At 42.1% G+C, this 23,239-nt stretch overlaps 1 protein-coding gene across 1 annotated transcript; it reads right to left on the reverse strand.

Annotated features, from left to right (window-relative positions):
* Nucleotides 1–508: 508 nt before the first annotated feature.
* Nucleotides 509–12,177, reverse strand: LOC147730558 (gamma-crystallin-3-like). The gene is made up of 3 exons (XM_086958597.1): nt 12,112–12,177; nt 6,468–6,710; nt 509–859 (listed from the first exon to the last, which is right to left on the reverse strand). The coding sequence occupies exons 1-3, from the start codon at nt 12,118–12,120 to the stop codon at nt 584–586; spliced, it is 528 nt and encodes a 175-aa protein (XP_086814723.1). The 5' UTR covers nt 12,121–12,177; the 3' UTR covers nt 509–583.
* Between the last annotated feature and the right edge of the window lie 11,062 nt (nt 12,178–23,239).

A 23,239-nucleotide genomic window follows, 5' to 3' on the forward strand; every position in this document is an offset into this window, starting at 1 on the left:
GGGAAGTTACATGCACTTTAACTCGTACATGGAGACGGTGGGGTACGCGCTAGGGAACACATCTTGACCATAAAATTTATATTTCCTCAGTACAAGTGTAAAGGTCAAAGGGGGAAGAGGCGGGCCTTCAGGTATCGGGCTTGTTGATGGAAGAATAGTGGTAGGTAGGGCTATTGCGGCACGTGGCAGTCTTCATAGGACTCTTACCTCTGGGAAAATGTGAAGCTAATAATTCTGTTGTTCTTAATGGACTGGGGTGGCCGGTCATCCCATGGGCGTTGTGGATGGTTCCAGGATTGTACCTGTCTATCTTCAGTTTTAAATTTTTTTTTCTCTCTTTTTACCTTCCTGTTTTGCGGAGGCTCCCCCAATTTTGTGTTGCTATTTTATGCTTTTTGTATAAGAAACTGTCCAATTATTGCTTACTTTGGAGAAAAAAAAAGAAAATACACACGTCTGCCAGTGAAAAACACTTTCTGAAATAAAGGAAGACATGATAATACACGCATTTAGCAGTCAATTTCAGAAGATTTTATTGTAGTACATGCAGATTTCTGACTTGTATTTTATGATGACAATTATCTTAATATTTCTCTCTGAGTCGTCTAATGGATCCAACTCTGGGACTGATAGCACCCCAGTCGGTGTATTTCCTGTACTCTCCAGGTCTCAGGTAGTACTGGTGTCCTCTGTAGTTGGGCTCATCATAGAAAATCCAGTGCCCTTCGAACACATTGCAGGAGTAAATGTCATTGTACTGAAATTGTTCAAAAACATTAGGACAGTCTTCAGAGAACTCCACCATCTGGCCGCCAAAGTTTTCTCTCTCATAAATCCTTATTCTGTTAGAGCCATGGTGCTGAAATTGAAAGATAATTGAAATGCTAAACAAACGTTTAAGTTAGGAAATGTTGCAAAAGCATTACAATGTCTAATACACAATTATATTTGAAGTGCATACATTTTACACTTCAAGCATTTCATGTATATGTCATTATGTCTGCTGAGATCAAGGTTTTTACTTTTAACAACAAGAGTAGACGGAGAGAAAATATTAAATGATGCAATGTATAAAACATGAGCATTTGTTAATGAGAAACTGAACTATGTCATTATCAACAAGGGCATTAATGTTATGTATATATGGATCACAGGAAGCAATGACAAATTGCTAAAAGTTAACCAAACCTGAATTTTCATTGTGGGCTCAATTTTGAGTAGCGTAGTGCAGGCGGGGTGATTTTAGCTGGGTGGAAATCATTGATACCCACCATTAATTCCTCCACGCCACTTTACTTTTCTGCTTTTACATGACTGCCGTGGTGAAAAACCAGCAGTACCTACATTTACCAGGTCAATTCCCACATGTTTACCCTGACTATGGCTGTGATTCAGAGGAAGCCACTTGGGGATTTATTGCATAAAGTGAGCACTAAGAGAGATACAAAGCTGTCTCTGCCACAGCTTTAAACTGGCTGTATTTTACATAGTTGGAGAGCTGAAGCATCGCTATGTTATCACAATGAAACAGTTGCAAGTGCCGTAATTACTTACCAGGTAATAACATTACTCCTACGTCTGACTCCCTTGCTTTAATTCCTTACAGATGTGGCAGCACTACCTCTCAAGACACCAGTCCCAACAGTTCAGCTAAAAGAAATGGCCATCTCCCCGCCACACCTCCTGTTTGGTTGTCCAGCACAGACTACAAGCACTCAAGTGTCCTGGCTTATAAAGGGAAGGTGGCAGGCAAGTATGAAGTAAAGGAATTCAATAGGATTACGCGTAATACAATTACCTTCCAAGTAATATGGGAATTATCCTCCAGTACCTTCCTCACTTAAATTCATTACACGAAAATAAGCAAGCAATAACAGGCAGACGACAGAAGTTGAATGATCAACTCTAAGAAGGGTCTTTATTGGCAGACAGAAAGTAATACTGACATAAGTATAAGTTCTCTATTATGTCATAGAGGAGGGACCGTTATACATCAAGAGTATGAAGTCGGAACTTGTTCTCCAAGATGGATAGAATTCAGGGAAAATTAAGTCCTGATATTTGTGGAAGGCCGAATTGACCTTAAGAATGAAAGCAGGAAGAGGCCTCAGTGCTATTCTATTTTGAAAAATTGTAAAAAACTGATGTTTATATGTCATGGTATCAATTCTCCCACCCTTCTTGCTGATGTTATGACTACCAGGAAGAAGGTCTTAAGAGTTATAGATGCAAAATCTATCTACTCTAGAGGTTTAAAGGTGTTCCTTTAAATCTTCCAGAATCAACAACAGATTGTAAGGTGAAAACTGTCAAGGATGTGGCAGGGATGTTAATTAACCCTTTAAAAAGCTTCAAATGCCTAAATGGCTGCCCAATAAATTTGTAGCGTGGCTACTCTCGGTCCCAAATCAGAATTATTCCACAACAATTCCAATGTGTGAATTTAATCAACAGTAGTGGGACCAAGACCTCTTGTATCATACTCTGTGCTAAAAGACCTCCAGTGTTTGCCTTAAGATGTAAGTGTGGGGACCTTCTAGAAGACTGTAAGGTAGAGTCAAATCCTGAGGCAGATGCCTGTCTTTCAGACCCCTCCTCTCAACTTCCAGGCATGTCTTAAGGCTGAAAAAAGAAGAAGAGAATGATTTGAAGGAGGTCTCCACTCCCCAGAATCCCTCATAGTGATCAGAAAAGGAAACCAGTTGGATGGGACCATGCTGGTGCTTTCTCTCTTTTGAGTCTCATCAGAAAGGCCTGAATCAGAGGAAAAGGCAGAACCTCTGAACCTTCATATTCTCATGGAAAGCAACAAGATCTATTTAGGATTTTCACTGTAAGTATACTATGCGTGTGACCACCCTTGGATGAAGAAAATAATTCACTGATAACAGGATCTCTCTGCTCAGGTTGTTTGCTAGTGTATTGTTCACTCCCTGAATGTGAACCACTGAGAATGACACAACTCTCTTCTGGGCGGAAATGAAGGTCTGGTTTAAAATTATGTCCACGGAACAGGATATTGTTCCTCCCTGCTTTTTGATGTAGGCTTAGGCCATTATCTTATCTGTTCTGATCAACACATACCTGTCCTTGATCTGAGGAGCAAATAACTTCAGAGCTTTTTGCACAGCCTCCAATTCCCTCCAGGTGGAAGATCTCCAACTCTGATGAATAGACCAGAAACCTTGGACCTGTTGCACTCCTAACCAGGCCCACCACTCCATTAGACATGACTCTATTTGTGAGGTGGTTACTTAGGCCAGGATAGAAAATCCATTTTACATGCTCACATTCTTAAATGCATCATGTTTAGTTGCTTAAACATGATAGTATTTGACACACTTTGATTTGCGCGCACATACAGGATAATATTCTTCAGTTGTGCCTAACTCCGCCCTCCCATTTAGAACTGGTTAGCAGTGTTAAAGTGCACAGAGTCCTAAGGCACAAAAACATGATTTTGCCAAAACTATGTGAGACATCATGTTCCAGGGAGTCAGATCGCATTTGAAGTCCCTTCTAGGTTAGAAACTTTTCAGGCTCCGGTGAAGAGTTATGGCTTAAGTCCTCAGCGGGTGTAATTGTTAATCTTTAGATGTTTCTTACCTTGAGCATTTTAGTAATAGACTATCAGCACATCAATTTCTTAAAGGCAGAGATAGTACCACTCTCTTAGTGCAAGTAGGTAGTAGGGTATGGGAATCATGGAGAGAATGTAATTTTTCAATTCCAGAGACTCTAGTCTCAAGTATTTTGTGGTTTAAGATTTTAAGTTCTGTGAAGAGGGGCGTGATACAGTGTGGTAAGGAGCTAATGACCTTGGACAACTATGAAAATTCACATCCTTACTTGGAGATCCCGAGTGCGCTTCACCTCAGGTAACCCCACACCCCTTAACAGAACTTTTATAACAGATTTTGTTTGGACTTTGTTGAGATTATTGCAACCTGCCTAGTCAAAGCATACAGACTGACCTACAGGTGACAAAACCCAAGAACACGTCTCCATTTACCTATAAAGAACCTGCACCTGTGCTTAAATCTAAAGCTTCTGTTTGTCTGTGTATGAATTCCCGCAGCAACCAGGGAATACTTTCCCTGTGGTGATGCCCATTTCTTAAGTACATTCTTGAGCGATAGTGTTATTAAAGTATTTCTATTTTTCTTAAGAGAGCTGGACGTTTCCTCAATGTGTTTATTGTTTGACTGCTTGAGTTCAGAGTGGGGGTGCATACAATTCATGTAGCTTGCCTTTGAGTAATTATAAGCCATTTTAGAAAAATTATGTGAAATTGCATTTAATTACGTGAATTCCAAAACAGACATTGGCACTGTGTTCTAGCATGGAGCTGGACACCATGATGCATTTCAAGAAAAACAGAAGTCCAAACGAATGAAAACACGGTGAACAAAAACTTCTTGTGTCGGTTGTCCGTGTTGTAACTGGAAATTTGTGGTACATCTTACAATAACTATGCTTTGTGGCCTAATAGGGTCATTTCAGGACTTTACCAAATTACCAAAATTATGCTAATTATGCCGAGCTAACACAAATTTTGCCCGGGCCTAGTTCAGAGTCTCTAGATCCCGGAGAGGCTTTGGACTGCTGTCCCGCCCTACCTTGAATCTCAAGTGCTAATGGAATGTTGTTGTCCCCTAGAAGGATGTACTTCAGAAAACCAAGGGCGAACGACCCCAAACACCACCACTGACATCCAATCGCTCCTGTCCACCCTATGGCCCCTCGAACGGGGTCTGATAACTCTATCAATCCATCGCTCATTCAGTTATTTAATTTGCTTGCTAAGAAGCCAATACATATTGATAAGCTGTCAAGTCAGAAGAGTTTAGTACAGTGGGTTAGTGAGTACATGTGTGTCAGATGACCGGTGTCAGTCAAAGTTCAGGAAGTTCTTTGAGACAGATAAAAAAGATGCATACAGGAAAGATCTGTGGAGGTTATGCTGCCTGTAACCTTCCCAGCAGTACTTGTGTCCAAACGTTCTATGGTGGAAGGCGACTGTGGTCTCCTGACTGTTTTGTCTTGGAGTTCTCCCCCATGGGGGTTCTGTGTTCACCTTGTGTTTAGAATACAGTTCATGAAATTCCAAGTGTAGAATCTAGTGTGAAGTGTGGAATTTAAATCCTGCCTGCTTCTCCGGGATCCATTACAGGCTTTTAAGAAGAAACCATAATGTTTTTGTGTGATGGCACAATACTGTATGGTTATGTAGATGATGCATGTCAGTGAGGTTTGAAGTGCCAGAACAAGATATCAGGCAGAGGACAAACTAGAGCCACATTTCGCGGTTGTGGGGGAGAGGGGGGCTAAGAAAACATTTGGAGGGGGGGCTGAAACTTTAAGTAGTAGGTAGAGTGGCGCTGCAGGGGCTCTTAAAAGGGGTGAAACATCAACAATGCCTTTTTAACATGCACATGGTCTTTTAAAGACCTGTGAAGTGCTCGGTGCGGCTGTGAGTGTGCCCGGGAGCTGTCTGAGCCCGGGCTGCCACACACGACGGGGTGGGAGGTGGAAGGGGGGGGCGCTGAAGCCCTTTGATTCCAATGGGTGTTGCGCGCCTGATATCAGGTAATAATTGCTGAATGGCTTATTAATTATAAAAGTGGTAGATTTTTCAGAACGTGCACAGTTAGGCGTTATTTTGAGAGTAGAAGGCCAAATTAGAGTGGAGTGTCTAATTGATCAACAAACAAATATTAGTAGGCCCAGTACATGTTAAATTAAATAATGGCACCGGAAATTATAAATCTGCTTTACATCTGCATACTCATCTAATTGAACATGAAGAATGCTTATTATCATCTGAAGCACTGCATGACCAGCTTACGAACCCCCGAAATATGTATAATTTATAATTCATTTTCTAAAAGCATATTCCAATAGCCAGGTACCGTCTTAAAATGTGGTTGTACAGTAAATTGCACTGAAACAAGTCACTTAGTAAATGATACATACCTGTGTCACCACTGTTGTGCATACACCTCCCAACACAAAAAATGAATTTTAAATGTACAGCATGCACATTGTTTCTAATTATAATGTTTAGAAACATGGTGAACCTACGTCATAGTTGCCAATTGTCATGTTTTTGCGGGGACAGTTCAGGGAAGGGACTGCCCCGGGCAATATTGTTGCAGAAGCAGTTACAACACACAGGTGCACAAACAAGAACTTTCCATCTGTAGCAACACCCGTGCTGCAAAGTGTCCCAGGATCTGTTTCCCCAACAATGGCGACTATGCTAAATACGAGTCTGTGCACCTAGCACAGCATCTGAAATTTGAGACATACTTTGAGATACCCCAACTGGTCAGAGGTCTTGTAATGCCCATGCTCTCTGAAGTTTTTTCATAATAATGGCAACTGTGCTATGTACACTTCTTCATAGTAATCTAATGAAGCTTGCAAATGTGAAGAGTGTGTGAATTCACTGAGGGAGAAGGTACCTCTGGTGTCAAGCGGCAGGACTTGATCGAATCATTGTACCCCATCCACTGTTGGACGTCAGGATACTCCCCCCTCCGCAGGAAGTACTGGTGCCCCCTGAAGTTGGGGTGCTCGTACAGGATCCAGTTGCCACTTTCCACCCGGATGGAGTTGCAGCGGCTGAAGTAAGAGCTCAGATCAGGACACTCGGAGCTGCACTCATGGGAGCGGCCTCTGAAGTTCTTGTCCTCGTAGAAGATGATCTGTAAGAGGCAAATATCACACCATGTTAGGGTTGTGTTGCTGCTGTTGAGGACATGAGTAAGCCTGATGTTCTGTGTAATACAAGCCATAGAAATAAGTTACCAATGGAACCAAGCAAATAATATTAGTGGCACACTTTCCAACTAATCATGATTGCCTCTCAAAGTTTAAATACATTTCATCATGCCACTTACTGAAAATACAAATGTTTAATATTGTAATACAGAATTTGCATTTTGCATAAATATTAATAACTTTATAGAGCACGTCATAGCATACTTTTACTATTTCTAAGTGCTGTGTTACTAACACATAGTTTAATGGTTGTCAATTTGCCCAGCTTGAATGATAAAAGGTTGAGTCGACGTTGCCAGGATTCAAATTAGTTATATCTCGATCACTGCTTTGTCTAGTCTCCCAGAGCTATCCTAATTGCTGATCAAACTCGATACCTTCCAAACACAACCTTTTTATCTTCATGAAAACATTCATTTTTCCTGAAATATAAGATGTTCCTTTGAATATTTATTTTATTTAATATTCATTTTAATATAGTATGTTGATCCCCAGATACAGCTTATCATTTTCACCAAACATTAAGGTGTACTTTTGTCACAAATAGCAATGGATTCAGTAAACCATACATGTTCATAATTCTCATCAAAAACCAGGGATTCAGGGATTCCCACCATAAGGCAGCGCTTTTCACTACCATTGTGCTGGGAAAAAACATAATCATGAAAGGAATGCCCAGATAATGCCAAGAACTCTCCACCCTATTGCTATGTATAGTATTAATGTTGTCTCAATGCCCCTGATATCTGAGGAATCGGAACATACCATGCTAGTGAGGCCAGAATGCCATCTCAATCGCTCATACCATGTGGACGGTGAGCACCAACCATGCCAGTGACGTCCAACGTGTGATCAAGCATGCCTACAAGACGTCAGGGTAGGGTAGCAAGAAAGAGGCCAGAAAGCCCTCTTTGTGGCAATCATAGCCAGGCAGCTAATGTCCCAAAAATATCTACAGTCTGTCAGACAAGAGTGAAAACGATGCCAGGTAAAGACAGAATACTGCCCACAACACATCATGGATGTCTACCATGACATGATCCACGCAAACCAAATCCAAGCCCTCCAGCCAAACACTTACAGAGACAGAAGACAACGTATGCATGCTGAGGCTCACATCAGCCACCCAGACAGACACTTACAGATATACTAACTCACATGGACACTCATGCTCACTTGCCTCAGGCTCGAACCCTCTCATGATCTCACCCTCACTCACACGCAAACCATTCTCACTCACTCTCAGTCACCCACAAATACTCACTTTTTTTCACCCTAGTCATCTCAAAAGCTTGTCTCTCTCACTCGCACCTAATTACTACTACTCTTCCCATTGCACACACTCACACCAAGTCACTTAACAAACAAACGCCACACAACTTATTCTCTCAACAATGGATTTCGCAAACTAGTTTTATTTCAAAATCGATCTGTGCATCTGATATATGTCCTGTACATTTTGAGATAACATTTTATGTATATGTGTCAAGCTGGGCATACACTGAAGGGCGCTGCTGCACCACACCACTTTCAACTACACTGCTCGGTTTTTGTAAACCAAAACACCCGCCGGATCTTTAATGTCTCTCTGAACAAGATTCCCTTTGTACACACTTTTCTGTTCGAAATGTTTGCCACTTTGTAGCAATAAAGAAAAACAGACGATGGTTGTTGATGCACCTCAGAGAATTAATATTAACTGAGATGTATGCGAACATTTTACACATGACGTGTGTGTGTTTTTAGGTCGAGCAGACCTTACTCTCAATGCGTGAGCATTGAGAGTGTCTGCTTCAGACCTTTTGTAGCCCGTATGGGGAATGAGTTGGGAATGAGGACACCAATCTGTTACGAGCGTTTTTCCTCGCGGGAGCGCGCGTCTGATACCTGCGCATGCGCGGTGCAAGCCCTGGCTCTCACACAGACACAGGCAGCCCCCACCCCTCTGCATGCACGCACGCACACACACAGGCGCAAGCCCTCGCTCACACACAGACACAGGCAGCCCCCACCCCTCTGCATGCACGCACACACACACAGGCGCGCGCATGCACACGCAGGCACACTATCCCCTGCCTCGCATTCTCTCAATCACACACAGTCACGCATGCGCACACACATGCACACACACACACGCACGCACACACGCATACACACAGGCCTTCACATTAGCCCTGGCCCCCCCCTCCCCTCCCCTCCCCTCCCATCCCCTCCCACTCACCGGGCTCTTTCGGCGTGTTTCGTGTCTCCTCTGCAGCGCTGGTCGGAGTCGGCCGGCTTCACTGCTTTCTCGGCGGCGGCGGGCGGAACTTCCTGCTGGATTGCAGGCCCCGCCCCCGTCTCGGCCAAAAGTGCCTGACTTCCGGTTTACACGGAGCAGGGCTGCGGCGGTGATTTCGAATGCTCATTAAGTTATTGAATTTTTTTTTTTACTGCTTTTAACATAAAAATGCGGACCAAGCCAATAAAATACAGTCTTGTGACTACCCTGCGCTTGTCTTATTTACTGACGCCAGTGTGGTGCTGAGTGGCGAGCGGCGACGCACGCGGGGCGGCTCTGAGGTGGAGGCAGCGCGCGCAGGGGAGGGTAGCGCTTCGGTACGGTGTGAAGTGCGACATACGGGCAGTGCTGACTGACTGGGGCTGTAAACCGATGAAGGGGGCTGCTGAAAGAAGGACGGGACAGCAATCCGAAGCAGGGAAGGAAAAAACAACAGGAGACTGGTAGACAGGCGGCGCCCGTCTTACGGCTGTGGTAAGTCAACGCATGTACTGTTTAAAGTCGGAATGTATAGCATTAAAGCGATCGAGGAGTCGGTGTGGCTTTTATCGGTCTGAAATGTCTAAGGAGATAGAACTGTACCCGGCAGCCGAGCGGTTGTCGTGTTAAAGGAGTCTAGTATTAACACAATTTCACAGGTTAGTTCCTTAAACTTCCTATTAATGCACACATGACATTTTTACATCCAGTTTCACTTTGATATACGAAACGCTCCTCATAAATACAATAAATGCTTCTGCCCGTCAAAACATGCAAATAAAGTATACGGTAGGTAAGAAATCCCCCGGTCCACTGCAGTCTAAAAACGGCCTTCCCTCATTCCTTCTGGCACTTTGTATATTATGTCATTAATAAAGAGAATATTTTCCCCTTTGTATTGTGACATAGTTTTTGAGTTGCACTGCTTATACAATTTGTGCAACTATTCAACAACACCTGGTTCAAATATGTTCTCTCAAGGTTTCAAGCTTTATTACAATGGTAACAAGAAGATGTTCATATTTCACTTCTGTTCTTGGATTTTCGTCACAATAGAATACACTGAACATAATCTTCACAAAAGTTGTTAACACAACTTTATGCTATTGCCATTAAAAATTACAATAACTTGTATTTAAGTATTAATTATTGAAAAAAATGTAAAGCCTTTGTTATTTGTAATATCAATACATGTAAGTCACGTAAATACAACACATATTACATTACAAATGCTATAGGTGTCACATTTGCAAAAGTTATAACTATTGGCATTGTAAATGACAAAGCTATTAATTTTGCTATTTTAAAAACCAAAACATAAATAAAAAATGTGTCATTTACAATACCAATAGCTCAAACTTTCCTAATGCGAGACCTATTGCATTGCAAATGCTTGTTTTAAAGGCAACTGGTATGCCCAAATGTGCAGCTTTTCTCCCATTGACGCTCGCCGTGTCAAAAGGAGTAAAGCTGCACTTTACTGATGACAATCACAAAAGACAAAAGCAGTCTGGTTGTGCTTTGGTATCTGTTTAGGGAAGGTGTCGCTGGCAGTTCGTTTTCCCTGATTGTACTAGAGCTCGACAAGGCTGATTGGCAAAGCAAGGCAGCTCCCTGTCGATCACGGCAGAGTGAAAACAAAGTTAGTGGAATGTGTAATGTGGACCAAGGAATTACCACTGGCTGTAATTAATTATAATATTTTACGCATGTTTTTGTTTATTTTGCCCTTGTGTCCATTATTCACCAGGCAGCTTTGAATTTCCCTTAAAGGTCCATGGCTAATTCATGTGAATAGGACGTCATCACAACTAGTTCAGTACCTCAGGGAAAAGGCTGGAATGTGGCTTGTTATTCACAATGGCACATGCCAAAGAGGCACGATCCAAATACATTAGAGTCGGAGGCATTGCCACGGGGATGAGTTGCTCTGTTACAACCGACAGTGACGGATAACCCGTCCACCCAAATATAAATCCATGATATCCTATGGATTTATTTTTCGCTGGATATGTCTGTCACCGTTGTGACGGCGTCACCCGTCCACCAACATCTAAATCAGGCCTTTGTCTTCCGCGCCACCGCAAAACGTAATCATGGCTCTGCCTATGGCAGAGATAGACTTCTCTCTTGAAATAAGAATCTAAATAAAAGAGCCAGCTAGTGAAATAATGCAACCGTACATTTACTCTGAAAGCTCGCCAGGTAACTTAAGTGATTATGAAGTGTCCTGTCGAACAAGCTGCAGAGGAGTGTTCATCTGTAGCCCCCTAAATACGAGTCTCTGCACCTCGCACATCATCTGACATTTGAGAAATCATTTGAGGTACCCCAATCAGACAGAGGTCTTGTAATGCGCATGCTCCCTGAAGTTACTTGGCAGCGCACTATCAAGAAGCAGGCACGGACAATAGGGAATGTACCTGAATGACTCAAACGATTTTGACAGAATATATTAACTGCACATTGCAAATTGTAAGAAATGAATTAGTGTGTTTAAGCAGGTGTACTTTTTCAATGTCAAGGGCAGAACCTTTCACTGGGAGTAGAAGATACACTCACCTGGGTTACTTACTACTTACACTGCTTTCCTTTAGGCCTATCTATCTCCAGACCAAGCATGAGTGTTGAAAAACTCCCCATCAGGAATGCATATTTATTTCTTTTAAGACTCTGACTCGCTCTATTAGTGGCATGCTTCATTATCGAGACTCATTCTGGTCCCTATGAACCACATACCAGGGAGCACTTACGGCTAATCCCTGACGGGTGTAATTACGAAAACATATCTTAGGAACATCTGATATTCCTGTATCATTGGTGTCCTAGGTATGGCTCAAAAATATTTTTACTTTGCTCCTTTAAGCCCTAGCTTAAAACGTGTCTAGAGCCTGGATTTCATCAGGACACATATGACCTCGTATCGAGATAGCTGTCCCTTTAAAGAAGTGTTTTCCATACATACAACTGTAAATAACTAGCAGGCCGTCGTGAATATATCCATACATAAATATAACCAAGAGACTCTGCTCGGGTGTACGTAAACATTGGCCGCTTTCCCTTACCTTTCCCATGCTGGCTGCTTGGAGTATTCAATGCTGCTGCAAAGCTCTGTGCTGGTTTGCGTGCGCACAGCCGGCCTTATATACCGTATCCTTTGTCCTTTATTTGCACGTGCGCGCGCGGCCCTGAATACCCAGAACATTCATTCTGCACAGTATGGTGAATGCACAGCTCGCCACATTCCACTCTATATTGTGCTTCAGAGCGTTCTTTCTTTCCATACTCTACTCTTTGATTGTGCCTAGCGAGCATCCGCTCTTTGCAAGGGACAGAGGCCTCGTATTTACATATTACTGCGCTGCTGAATTCCAATGCACTGTTCCCCAATAATAGAAAAGCACGTTCACTGATGGTTAAAAAGAAGATATGAGTTTACGGAGTGATCTTTAACATAGTTTCCATTTCTTTCTGAGCGTGTTACACTATTACTTTGTAATGTGACACAAATAAAATATCAGAGCCCACAACGGAGGAATCCGGAGCGCTAAAAATACCAAATAACGTTATAATTTGTGTCACCTTGTTGAACGTTTCATCTGTGCAGTGTGTCGTATTATCACTGACAGAAAACACCAACTGCATAAATTGTCTCTGCTAGACCTGTCAGCCTTAGGGTGGTCTTCCCCCCAACTTTTTGTCTTCCACCTCCATTTTTTTCTGCCCTCGTTTTAGTTTAATACTAAGAAAGATGGACGAAAGAAACAGCAAGTAAAAAAGTAATCAAAGTGAGCAAAGTTAGGTGGAACAGTAAGCGATTCAAAAGTTGGGACAGGAACAGGTCTCCGGTTTCCTTTGAGAGAACTACGAAGAGAGAATCTTGTGCCTGTGTCCTGGATGAGGGCTGTTGTTTATGCTTTCACTACACATTTTCCAAAATTGCCAAAGGAGCCAGGGAACTTGTATGAAGATGTGCACAGGTTGACAAAGATTTCAGACATTTTGTGAACTGATTTGAATTCTTTATTAAAAATGTGGTTCCTAGTGATTTTTGGACAAAGTGCAAAGCAGGAATTACTTGGCCAAACGCAGAAGCAGCTAGAGTGCTCCTAATAATGCCCCTCCACCAGAGTAGGTGACTAATAAACCCCCACAGGTAATCAAGTACCTGAAAAAGAGAGTGCCTGAAAAAGATAATAATTGGGTAAAGATCTTGAGAACTTCACAAGAACCGAAGAAGTCTGTGCATGCTTTTTTTTGAGAGGCTTCTGCAGATTGTCAATAAACATAGTAGAGTTGACGATCTGCTTTCATGACGGGTTTGAGGCCTGGGCTTCGCAATCAAAATTAGTTGAGGGAACTGTGTTGGCAGCACAGAGAGCATAGATGAGATCTTGAACCTGACTAAGTACTGTAGTGATTACTTTGATGTAAACACAGAAAGCTTAAGGAGAAGCTAATGATTGCTCAGACAAAACAATTTCAGAAAGGATCTTGGAATGAGATGGGTTTGAATGGAAAATGTGTTCAGTCTGAAATGAATTAAATGACCTGCAGCAATGGGAAATGGAATGATGCAAATAAAAGAAGGTGGGCGAGGAATGGTGTGCAATGATGGGATGAATGTGGATGTTGAATTGATGAAGAAGAACACTGCTTGTCACTACTGCAGGCCTGGAAGCAGGATTTTGAATGATGACACAGGGGGCAGTCATTCACAATGATGGTGCCCAAGGTGGGAAAAGGATTGCCAATTTCTAAAGCTAGGCCAAAGTGCTTCATATGTTAATTATGAAGTCAATTGCCATCCTGTTATGAAGCTACCCATTCTACAGTTCATTCTGTGGGAGTCCCACACCTACCCATCTCTGGAAAAGAATTCCAAGTTGTAGGGATCAGTAATAATCAAATTTTTAATCAGGTTACAGCAGATGACCCAGTTAAAACCGGTCAATTGAAAATAAACACCAATTAATTTTGTGTGATTCAAATCCTGTGAATCTGCTTGGAAGAGGCTTGGGGTCTGATTACGACTTTGCTGGTACTACAGCAGGGGCGGCAACGCGCCATCTGCTGTAGGACCACCAAATATATAATGCAGCCAGCCACCAGAGGCTTTTTATGGCAAATGCACATTTTCATTTTTTTTGCTAGGCACACCTTTAAAAAAGCCAGAATCCTGTTGTCTACATTGATCTGCTACACCGCGGGGGCCTTCAAAACTCCATTTTTTCATCTTGGAATCATCAAACACCGCTCAGGCTCTAACTCCCTCCCATTTGACACAGTGGTTCATCCGACGCGGTGGGGAATCCACCTTCCCCCTTTTGACACAGCGGTTTGTCCGATGCCGTGGGGCACTTCACTTTCTCCATTTGGAAACAGCGGCTTACCCAAATATGCTGGGGCTTTATGAGGCTTTCCCCCGTATTCCAGGATTTTTTGGCCAGAGTCCTGTAAAAGACAAAGAAATTGATTACAAAGACACACATTCTTTTTATGTGGTAAACATTTATTTTATTTGCGTGAATCATATATGATACTTATCTGAGTTAATCTCCTGGGGGTATAGAGATTCTGTTCCCTAGTTGATGTTACTTTATGTTTATAAGTAACAAGAAGAATATATTTAGTCTCTTGAGATTGAAGGAGTAAAAGTATATTCTTATTGAGTAGCCCTGAACATGTTTGTGTATATTTTCCTTTCTGGGAGAATATGTTTTTGAGTTTTCCGGGATATGAATAAGGTGGGGCCTGCATGGATTTCATGCTGATTCTCTTTTTGTTTGGTATAATGTATACTTATTTTGATTGCAGTGTCTTGCTGTTCTAAATAATAGCTCATGATTTCATATTTTCTCCTTACAGATATAAATATCACTGACTCTGTTCACTATTATCGATATACCTAAGTGGAAGAGCGAATTCTACAGGTAGTTATCGCATTATATAATTATTTGGGCCACAGTGTTATTTTTCCCTCTCATAGGCTTATATAAAAAAAATATAACCATATTGCCACTACAGGAATCATAAGGACTATCCAACAAGAAGATCCTTACCTGATGCACATTGATGCAGTGTCTTCCCTTCTACCTTTCCTTGTTTTGTTCCCTCCTTTCCCCAACTCTGCCGTGTTAGCTGTGACACTGTTGGGGTGACAGTAGTGAGTGTGGGAAGTTGGGACCTATCTTTATATCTTGCATCTCACTCCTGCGAAAACCACATGTGTAAACTACAGAAATGAAGAATGATGCCAACTGAACTATTTTCCGGAATAATGAACATTATTAATGGGGTTTAGTGATTATAAATATTCAGAGAAGATCATTTGTAGAAGTATTTTTTTAAGATCATTTTGAGTATAAATGATTTTTATGTTAAACCCTACACGTAACCATTGGAATTGATGTTATGCAGTTGAAATATGTTTAATATACGGTTAATGATTTAAAAACATGTTTTGGTTATACTCCATATAAGGAAACAGCCAAATTATTTAAAGTGGTTGCTGTTTCTGTGTCTTCACTCCTACTATCAGCCCCCACCTCCCAGTCAGGTCCTCGTGTGTATCTTCTCTCCCCACAGGCACAGCGGAAAGCGAAGACATGATGTAATGTGCTGCCTTCCTCAACATACAAAGTCCATTAAAACGTTTCTGCTAGTGTACTAGGAAGGTTGTAAAGGAAGTTACACTACCGGTTTTATTGGAAGTTCTCAACTCTTCCATTATCGCTGCCCAAGTACCGAGGTCTTGGAAACACGCCATGGTAAAAGCATTGCTTGCAAAACCCAACCATAATCCGGAAGTATGGAGCAACTACCGGACGGTTTTGCTACTCACATGGCCAGCAAAACTTTAAAAAAACATGTAAATAAGACCCTCACTAATTAACTTGAATCCCACTTAATTTTACAAACTTCCCAGTCAGGCTTCCGACCTAACCATGGCACAGAAATAGTACTGTTAACAGTTATGGAGGAATCACAGAAAGTCTTTGATCATGGAGGTACAGTGACGATCATCCTACTTGACCTGAGTGCGACATTTGAAACTGTAAATCACAGCATTATCTTGGACAGACTCAAAGCGGTGGGAGTGTCAGGCAAAGCCCTCTCCTGGTTTAAATCCTGTCTAACGGACAGATCATTCCAGGTATTTTTAAGACATTCATACTTCAAGAAAGGCCCGCTAACATGTTGAGTCCCACAGGGATCCTCATTGAGCCCCACGTTTTTTAATGTATATCTAAGACCCCTGGCTGAGATAGTCCTTATGTATGGGGTCCAGACTGTGACCTATGTGTACAACACATGGCTAGTTGTAGCCCTTAACCACCCTAAGAAGACCCTAGGTCTACCTAGAAGCCTGCGTAGGAACAGCGGCCACTTAGATGGACCAGTCATACCTCGGGCTGAACTGGGATAAGACTGAGCTAATGATTCTCAGTAATCACACTAGCAGCTCCCCTGAGAAATGTGTGCCTTCTTTTGTGCTCCATCTCTGCAGGAAAGTACAATTTGTATAAGAAGTGGCTACATATTCTTTAAAGTCGTCTCCAGGTAAGAGAGTGTGAAAACCATATTAAAGTGTTATCCCCTCTATGGTGATATTACACTTTTTAAATTTGGTGGGGTTGTTGATTTTGCTGACATATATTGGTGTCTTGTAGTAAATGTCCTCTCCACTGTTCTTCTCTGGATAGACTGTACTATGTTGTCTGTGACATCATAGAATGCCTGGGTGTCCCTCATTTACCACAACTTGGCGACGTTTTGAAGAGGATGAACCTACCTGTACACTAAGGAAGCTACTTCAAGAAAAGGAACTAAAGAAAGGAACTAGAGACATTTTTAAAATTATACATAAGACAAAAGGTAACGCCAAGCTGACCCCACCAGTGTCTTGTTCCACTTGGACAGCCTGCACCCTGGGCGTGTGTCTTTATTTGGTATCTGCTCGTGTATGGTCAGCCTACAACCTGGCGTTTGTTGTTTTGGCTGTCTCTGCTTTTATCTGGAAACTATTTGTCTGGAGAAGCGGGCGTTTGGGCATCACTGTTGATGAAAGACATTCGTCTAGTGTGAGACCTCACATCTACTTCACTGGCTTCGCAGCGCTAGTCCAGGTGAGCGCATTCATGGACCGGTGCAAATATTAAACATTGGAGGAAAGCATCATCGATATTGATCTGTATTTATTGGCAGCGCAGATCTGTTTTAGCGCATTCAGGGACTGGCACTGTTCTTGACTAGCGGATCTGTATTTATTGGCAGCGCAGTTCTGTGTCAGCGCATTCAGGGACCGGCGCTGTTCTTGACTAGCGGATTCTAGGGGGCGCTGCACTATTGTGTCAGTGTGTAAATACTGGACCGCCTCAGCTTTCTGTGCCTTTCCAAGCTTGTTTACTCACCGTCCTGGATGCCGATGTCCGTTGGTCGACGGTTGGCCAGCAGCGATCTTCCCTCCTTCCCGTCGGCCGTCCTTCTGATGATGTGCTTAGAATGCTTCTAGGAGTTAGCGAAGCTCTTCTGTGACGTCACGCCTTCTCTCATGCTGTTGTCTTCGTTCAGCACGCCTTGGCCGTGAACCATCCGGCGGTGGCATAACAGCGTGCCGCCATCTTCCTCAAGATTAGCGTATTGATGTTGAAGCTCGTAGTTTCTATGTGGTGCTCTCAGTGTAGCTTCAACTTAACACGCACTCTGTTGTCTTCAATTTCCCGGTGTCAAAGTTGTGATTTGTGTCGGCAGTGTGCCGCAAACGTTGATGATGACGATTTCTTTATGCCTTCATGCCGTCGAGCCGACCATTGATGAGACACGAGCATTCTCATTCTTTGATCAGCACCTGGAACATTTTCATTTCACAGTCAATTGCGGGACTCGAGCAACCGAGTGGAAGGGACTTTTCTTTTGGTCTTGATCACATTCTTCTTTTCTGATGGAAGTCCACGGTGTCTGCAGGGAGCTCAGCGGCGCCTGCAGGGAGCAGTGTACACAGACCCCGGGTGAGAGATCGCTCACCGGAGCTGGCATTACTTATTATTTTGTTTTGAAGTGCTTAGTTTCTCACTGTTTGTTAGGATTTGCATACTGTTTTAGCATAATCTTTTGTTTTGTTGCTTTAACCTGTTGGTCTATTCAAATTACTACAGTGGTCTCTGCTGTGTTTGCCCTATCGTCTGTTTGTGGGATCAGGTCGACATCTTTTAACTCTACCGTGTGCCCTTCTTTGGGTGAGTTCTGAGTCAGGCTTTGTCAAAATCAGTTTTCTAGGGTTATGATGTACCTCGTGGTGTATCCTATGTAGGGCTTGGTGTAGTTTTGTTTATCAGTGTGGGTGTGGTGTCTTTGTGGGTAGTCAATTCCCATACCAGTTCACAGGGTGTGTATCCCCACGAATCCTTTTATTTTCTTCCCAGGGTTATTGTCCTTACCTTGCGGTGTAACCTTTTTAGGGGAGGTTGGGTATTTGCGGGTCGTCCATGCCCCATGTTCATTCCCAGGACTACTTTCCTGCGACGTACCCTTTGTGGGTAGTCCATGCCCATTTATATTCCCAGGTTTAGTGTCCTGCGGTGTACCCTTTTCAGGGGAGGTTGATTATTTGCGGGTAGTCCATGCCCATTTTTATTCCCAGGTTTAGCGTCCTGCGGTGTACCCTTTTCAGGGGAAGTTGAGTTTTTGTGGGTAGTCCATGCCCATTTTGTACCCTTTCAGGGGAGGTTGTTCATTTGCGGGTAGTCCACGCCCATCTTGCGTCCCAGGGTTATGTTCCTTACTCTTCGGTGTACCCTTCTCAGGGGAGGTTGTTTATTTGTGGGTAGTCCACGCCCATCTTGCGTCCCAGGGTTGTTTTCCTTACCCTGCGGTGTACCCTTTTCAGGGGAGGTTGAGTCTTTCCGGGTAGTAAATGCCCATTTTTATTCCCCGGATTAGTGTCCTGCGGTGTACCCTTAACTGGGGAGGTTGAGTGTTTGCGAGTAGTCCATTCTCCACACTCTGCACTGTCCCCTGTTTTTGGTGGAGATTGTTTGTGCACTATTTTCCTATCGAAGTCTACCTTCTTGCAGCTACTGGCCAGGGCTTCATTTTGGTAAGATATTGAGCTGTGAATCTATCATACTTTTAGTGTCAGCACATCTTTATCAGGGGTATTTTTTTTTTCCTTTGGTGAATCCTTGTCAAAGGGGTTTGCTCTCTTGGGTTATCTTAAGTGAGTTTTACCCCTATTGTGTCTCTCCCAGTCTACACTCATTTTTGCTTCTAGGGTGTTTACCCTGTGGTGTACCCATGTGTGGGGAGGTTATGAGTGTCAACAGCTAACTTTTTTTTTTTTTAAACCTTGCTGTTTCGTTAAGGGAGGGGGATGAGGCATATTGTGACATAATGATGTTTTCTTTGCTCTTTTCTCTGCTAATGATACCTCATGCTAACGTCATCTCATGTCGTACATTATTACTTTTGGTTCATCTCAATTTTGTACTTTCCTGCTGATGCTGCATTTGAGGTATTTTGCCGATTGTTTCTTTATTCTGTTCTTATTCCATAAGGGAAGAGGATGTGTAGTAAATGTCCTCTCCACTGTTCTTCTCTGGATAGACTGTACTATGTTGGCTGTGACATCATAGAATGCCTGGGTGTCCCTCTAGCTCACTGTGCCTTTCTATTACTTACTGTGGCAGTTGGTCATCTCAGGCTGAGCTGCTAACAGCTGGCTCCTGGTGGGGTTTTCCTTACAATCATAACCTGTCTAATTAACCTGGAAGGAACCTGCAATAAAGGATCTTAACTTATCAAGTGGACTCTGCATCTTTCATTTACCACATGTCTCAATCCCATCCTACTTAGTAACTATATGGCTATGGGCTTGTTCCCATTAGAGTATGATTGGATCTGTCACGAGAATATTTTTTATTCTGTTTATACAGGATATGAGGACATGACTTAGAGTTTGTCTATCTAGAGGAGGGATAACAGAACATTCCCCCTAGTTGGTGTTTGATATACATAAAATTGGATGCACCTTTGCAAAAGTCTGAAGATTCATCAGTAAGTATCCATTATGTCATGGGTCTGGCCCCTTAGTTCCTTTTGGAACATTGGTCAATGTTTCACTTTAGATCTTAGACTTTTTGTTGTGTCTATTCATGTGTTATTGGTGGTGGTATATGTACACATTGGGTAGTGTTCAACTCATTATGAGCCCTGAGTAGGTAGGGGCTCAATGAGTTGGTATATGTGGTGTCTGTCGTTGGGATTAATGAAGCACATTGACATGAATTTTGCAATAATTAAATGTCAAAGCAATGGTAAATAGTTAAAAAAACGTTGGTGGTCCTAACATTGCATAAAACATGGTAATTTATATAGTTTCCTTGTGTGGGCCAGTTTTGCTCAATGTCTTTATACTTTTTTAGGTTGTGCTCCACCCCCCCGGGTTGACCATTTTTTTTAAGGCTCTATGACTGGCAGGTCATGAGGAAGGTGGCATGTCATTGTTTCTGTAGCAACCGAAACGCGTCGACCGCAGCCTGTTTAAGATCCTGCTGTATGCAGTTGTCGGACTTGGTCATTGAAACTACAATGGTAATCTAAGCTTTCCAGATATATGTGATGTGTGTGAAAGTTGGTCTGGTTTGAAGAGAGTGTCGTGTGAATGGTTGAATGTGAATTTGGTTGCGTCTCTCTACCTGGGGATAATAGTATTATTTTTCTCGTATATAATGCTTTATTATTTTCTCTATTGAAATATGTGTATCTTTAATTGTAATAATTTGTATGATGCTGTCTAATGTATATTCTAAAAATCTTTGTTTTAAAAAAAGAATAAGATGATTAAAACATTTTTGAAAAGAAGAAAAGAAATGAAATAAAACAATGTATTTTTGTTAATTGATTGAGAATTTGAAATGTCCTTGGTGCTCACACTTTGTAATTGAATTAATGTAGGTAAAAGAAAACTTTAGGTCATGAGGGAGAATGTTCTTGTTAGGTGCTCATACAAGTGTCTACTCTATGGCACACGCTCACGATCCAGCTTCAGTCAATGACTCACCACTTTGCATTCAGGGAGCAATCAAAAATATGTCTCTTCCAGAACCTGCCGTGAGACTGTTGTCTTCTACTGGTTGCTACCAGCGCTGGGATGCCTAAGGGTAGCCATGTGCTATATCAAAAATGAATGATTAATATTAATGATAATAATAATAACAATAATTACGTTTAAGGTTTCTTCCATTGTATTTCATGGCATATTTCGTTTTGCACAGTCATGATTAGATTTTGTTAGATGTTGCAAGTTATGTTCAAAACTTCTTTGGAATACTGCATCGCTGGTGAGCAGCCTCCTTACTTAAAACATTGGAGAGTGCTAACATATAATGCCATTTACTTGGCATATTCCGATTTGGCTAAAGAAATGTTACATGGATCATGCCATAATGAGTCAGTGATTTCAGCTAATTTTCTATGAAGAAATTGTGTATCGAACCTCTTGATTTTGGGGGCAAGCCAGATTAGCTGAGATTTTTTCTTCCAGACTTTTATTGGAAAGTCTGTCCGACTTTTCTTTATGTTGTTGCTCTTTTGAGACTTGTAATGATTTATTGACTCTTGACTAATCTGTATTAGCTTTGTAATTTGAGCCTCCATTGCATTTATTTTGTACTTTTTGATTTGAGATTTACGTAATAAAACTCTAACTTTTCGCTGATCTTGAACTCAGTTATTGAGTGGTATTTATGACTTAAGCTACTCATCTAAACTGATATGAGGTAGGGTGGTCTTTTACGCAAGATCAACTAGAAAGTGGAACCTCTTAAGGAAATTGGTGAAGTCTTTAATATTTTGAAGGTGTCATGATTCTTGCCGTACAGACCTGAAAGGTTTCACTCTACTGATCAGTGATGGCTAATCCTACATAAACCAAGGATGTCACTCCTGTATATCATATGACATGGTCACTATTACAAGCAGCCAGTGGGTCACATGCAGAGAAACAACACTTGTGGGTATGAAAATGACCAGTAAGAATACATTGCCAAACTTTCACCCAGCACTTTGGCCTTCTGAAAGATATACAAATAAAGGTAGGCAGCTTTTGTGGTAACACCTTCCCACACCCAAATAGGGGACCCAAGAATGGCCCCACCAAGGGCTGAAAATCCTTGGCATGTGAGAGCCAAGGTTTGGATATCCAGCAGTATCTCCCTGTAAAGCAAAATAGTGGCATAATTCGTACATATGATCCTAGCTACCTCATCGATGACAAGGACAAAGACGTAGCAGAAGTTAGAACCTAGGTGTATGCGGCAATGGGTACGGATCCACATTGATGAATCCAAAACAACGCTCTGCATAATTCCTGGACACTCCATCACATCACTAATAGACTGTGTCTCCTCCTGTTACTTCTCAGGATCACTCTCACAGTTTTACACCTGCTCCTTCTGTCTGCCAGTCCCATCTCTCAAGAGGTGGAAACAACTCTCCTATCCCTCTCAGTGGTGTGCTCACATTCAACAACAAATGAAATAGACACTTTATCAAAATAAAGTTATTTGTCACAAAAAAAGGCAGTTGTTGCAACAGCCAGGCATCACTGTCTCATCCACTTTGTGCTTAGATCCCTTTACTTCATGACAGTCTAAATAAGTTCCAGAATTGTGTTAGGGCACGGGTGCAAATAATACAGATTCAAATTGATGAAACAGTCCAGTTAGTGGAGCTGCAATGTCAAAAATGGTGTTTAAAAGAAAAAAGATAATACAAGTTGAAGAACTATAAAAAAGAGAGAAGCTTGGCATTAAGGACAAAATCAACATATCACAGATTAATACCATTTTCTCCCATGAGGCACAGTGTCAAGACTGATTTGCATGTAGCTGGGTCTGAACTGAGGTGGCAAAATTGAGCTAAAGAATGATGATGGATTCAACCCAGATCTGTGACTGGGAGTGAGTGTCTGAAAAGTTTTGGCGCTCCGCCCATCATTTCCTTGTGTTTGAAATACCATCTTCTTTGCCTGCTGCCGCACTCTGCACATGCTACATAAAATCTTAAAGTGGCTACCCCTACACATGAGACACACCATGATGCAGGCCCTCATCGCCAGCTGACTGGACTACGGCAACTCCCTCAATGTAGGAATCACTGCATACCTCTTACAGGGACTTCAGACCATACAGA

This window comes from Lissotriton vulgaris, chromosome 2_1 (assembly GCF_964263255.1).
Source record: "Lissotriton vulgaris chromosome 2_1, aLisVul1.2, whole genome shotgun sequence".
NCBI classification, from domain to species: Eukaryota; Metazoa; Chordata; class Amphibia; order Caudata; family Salamandridae; genus Lissotriton; species Lissotriton vulgaris.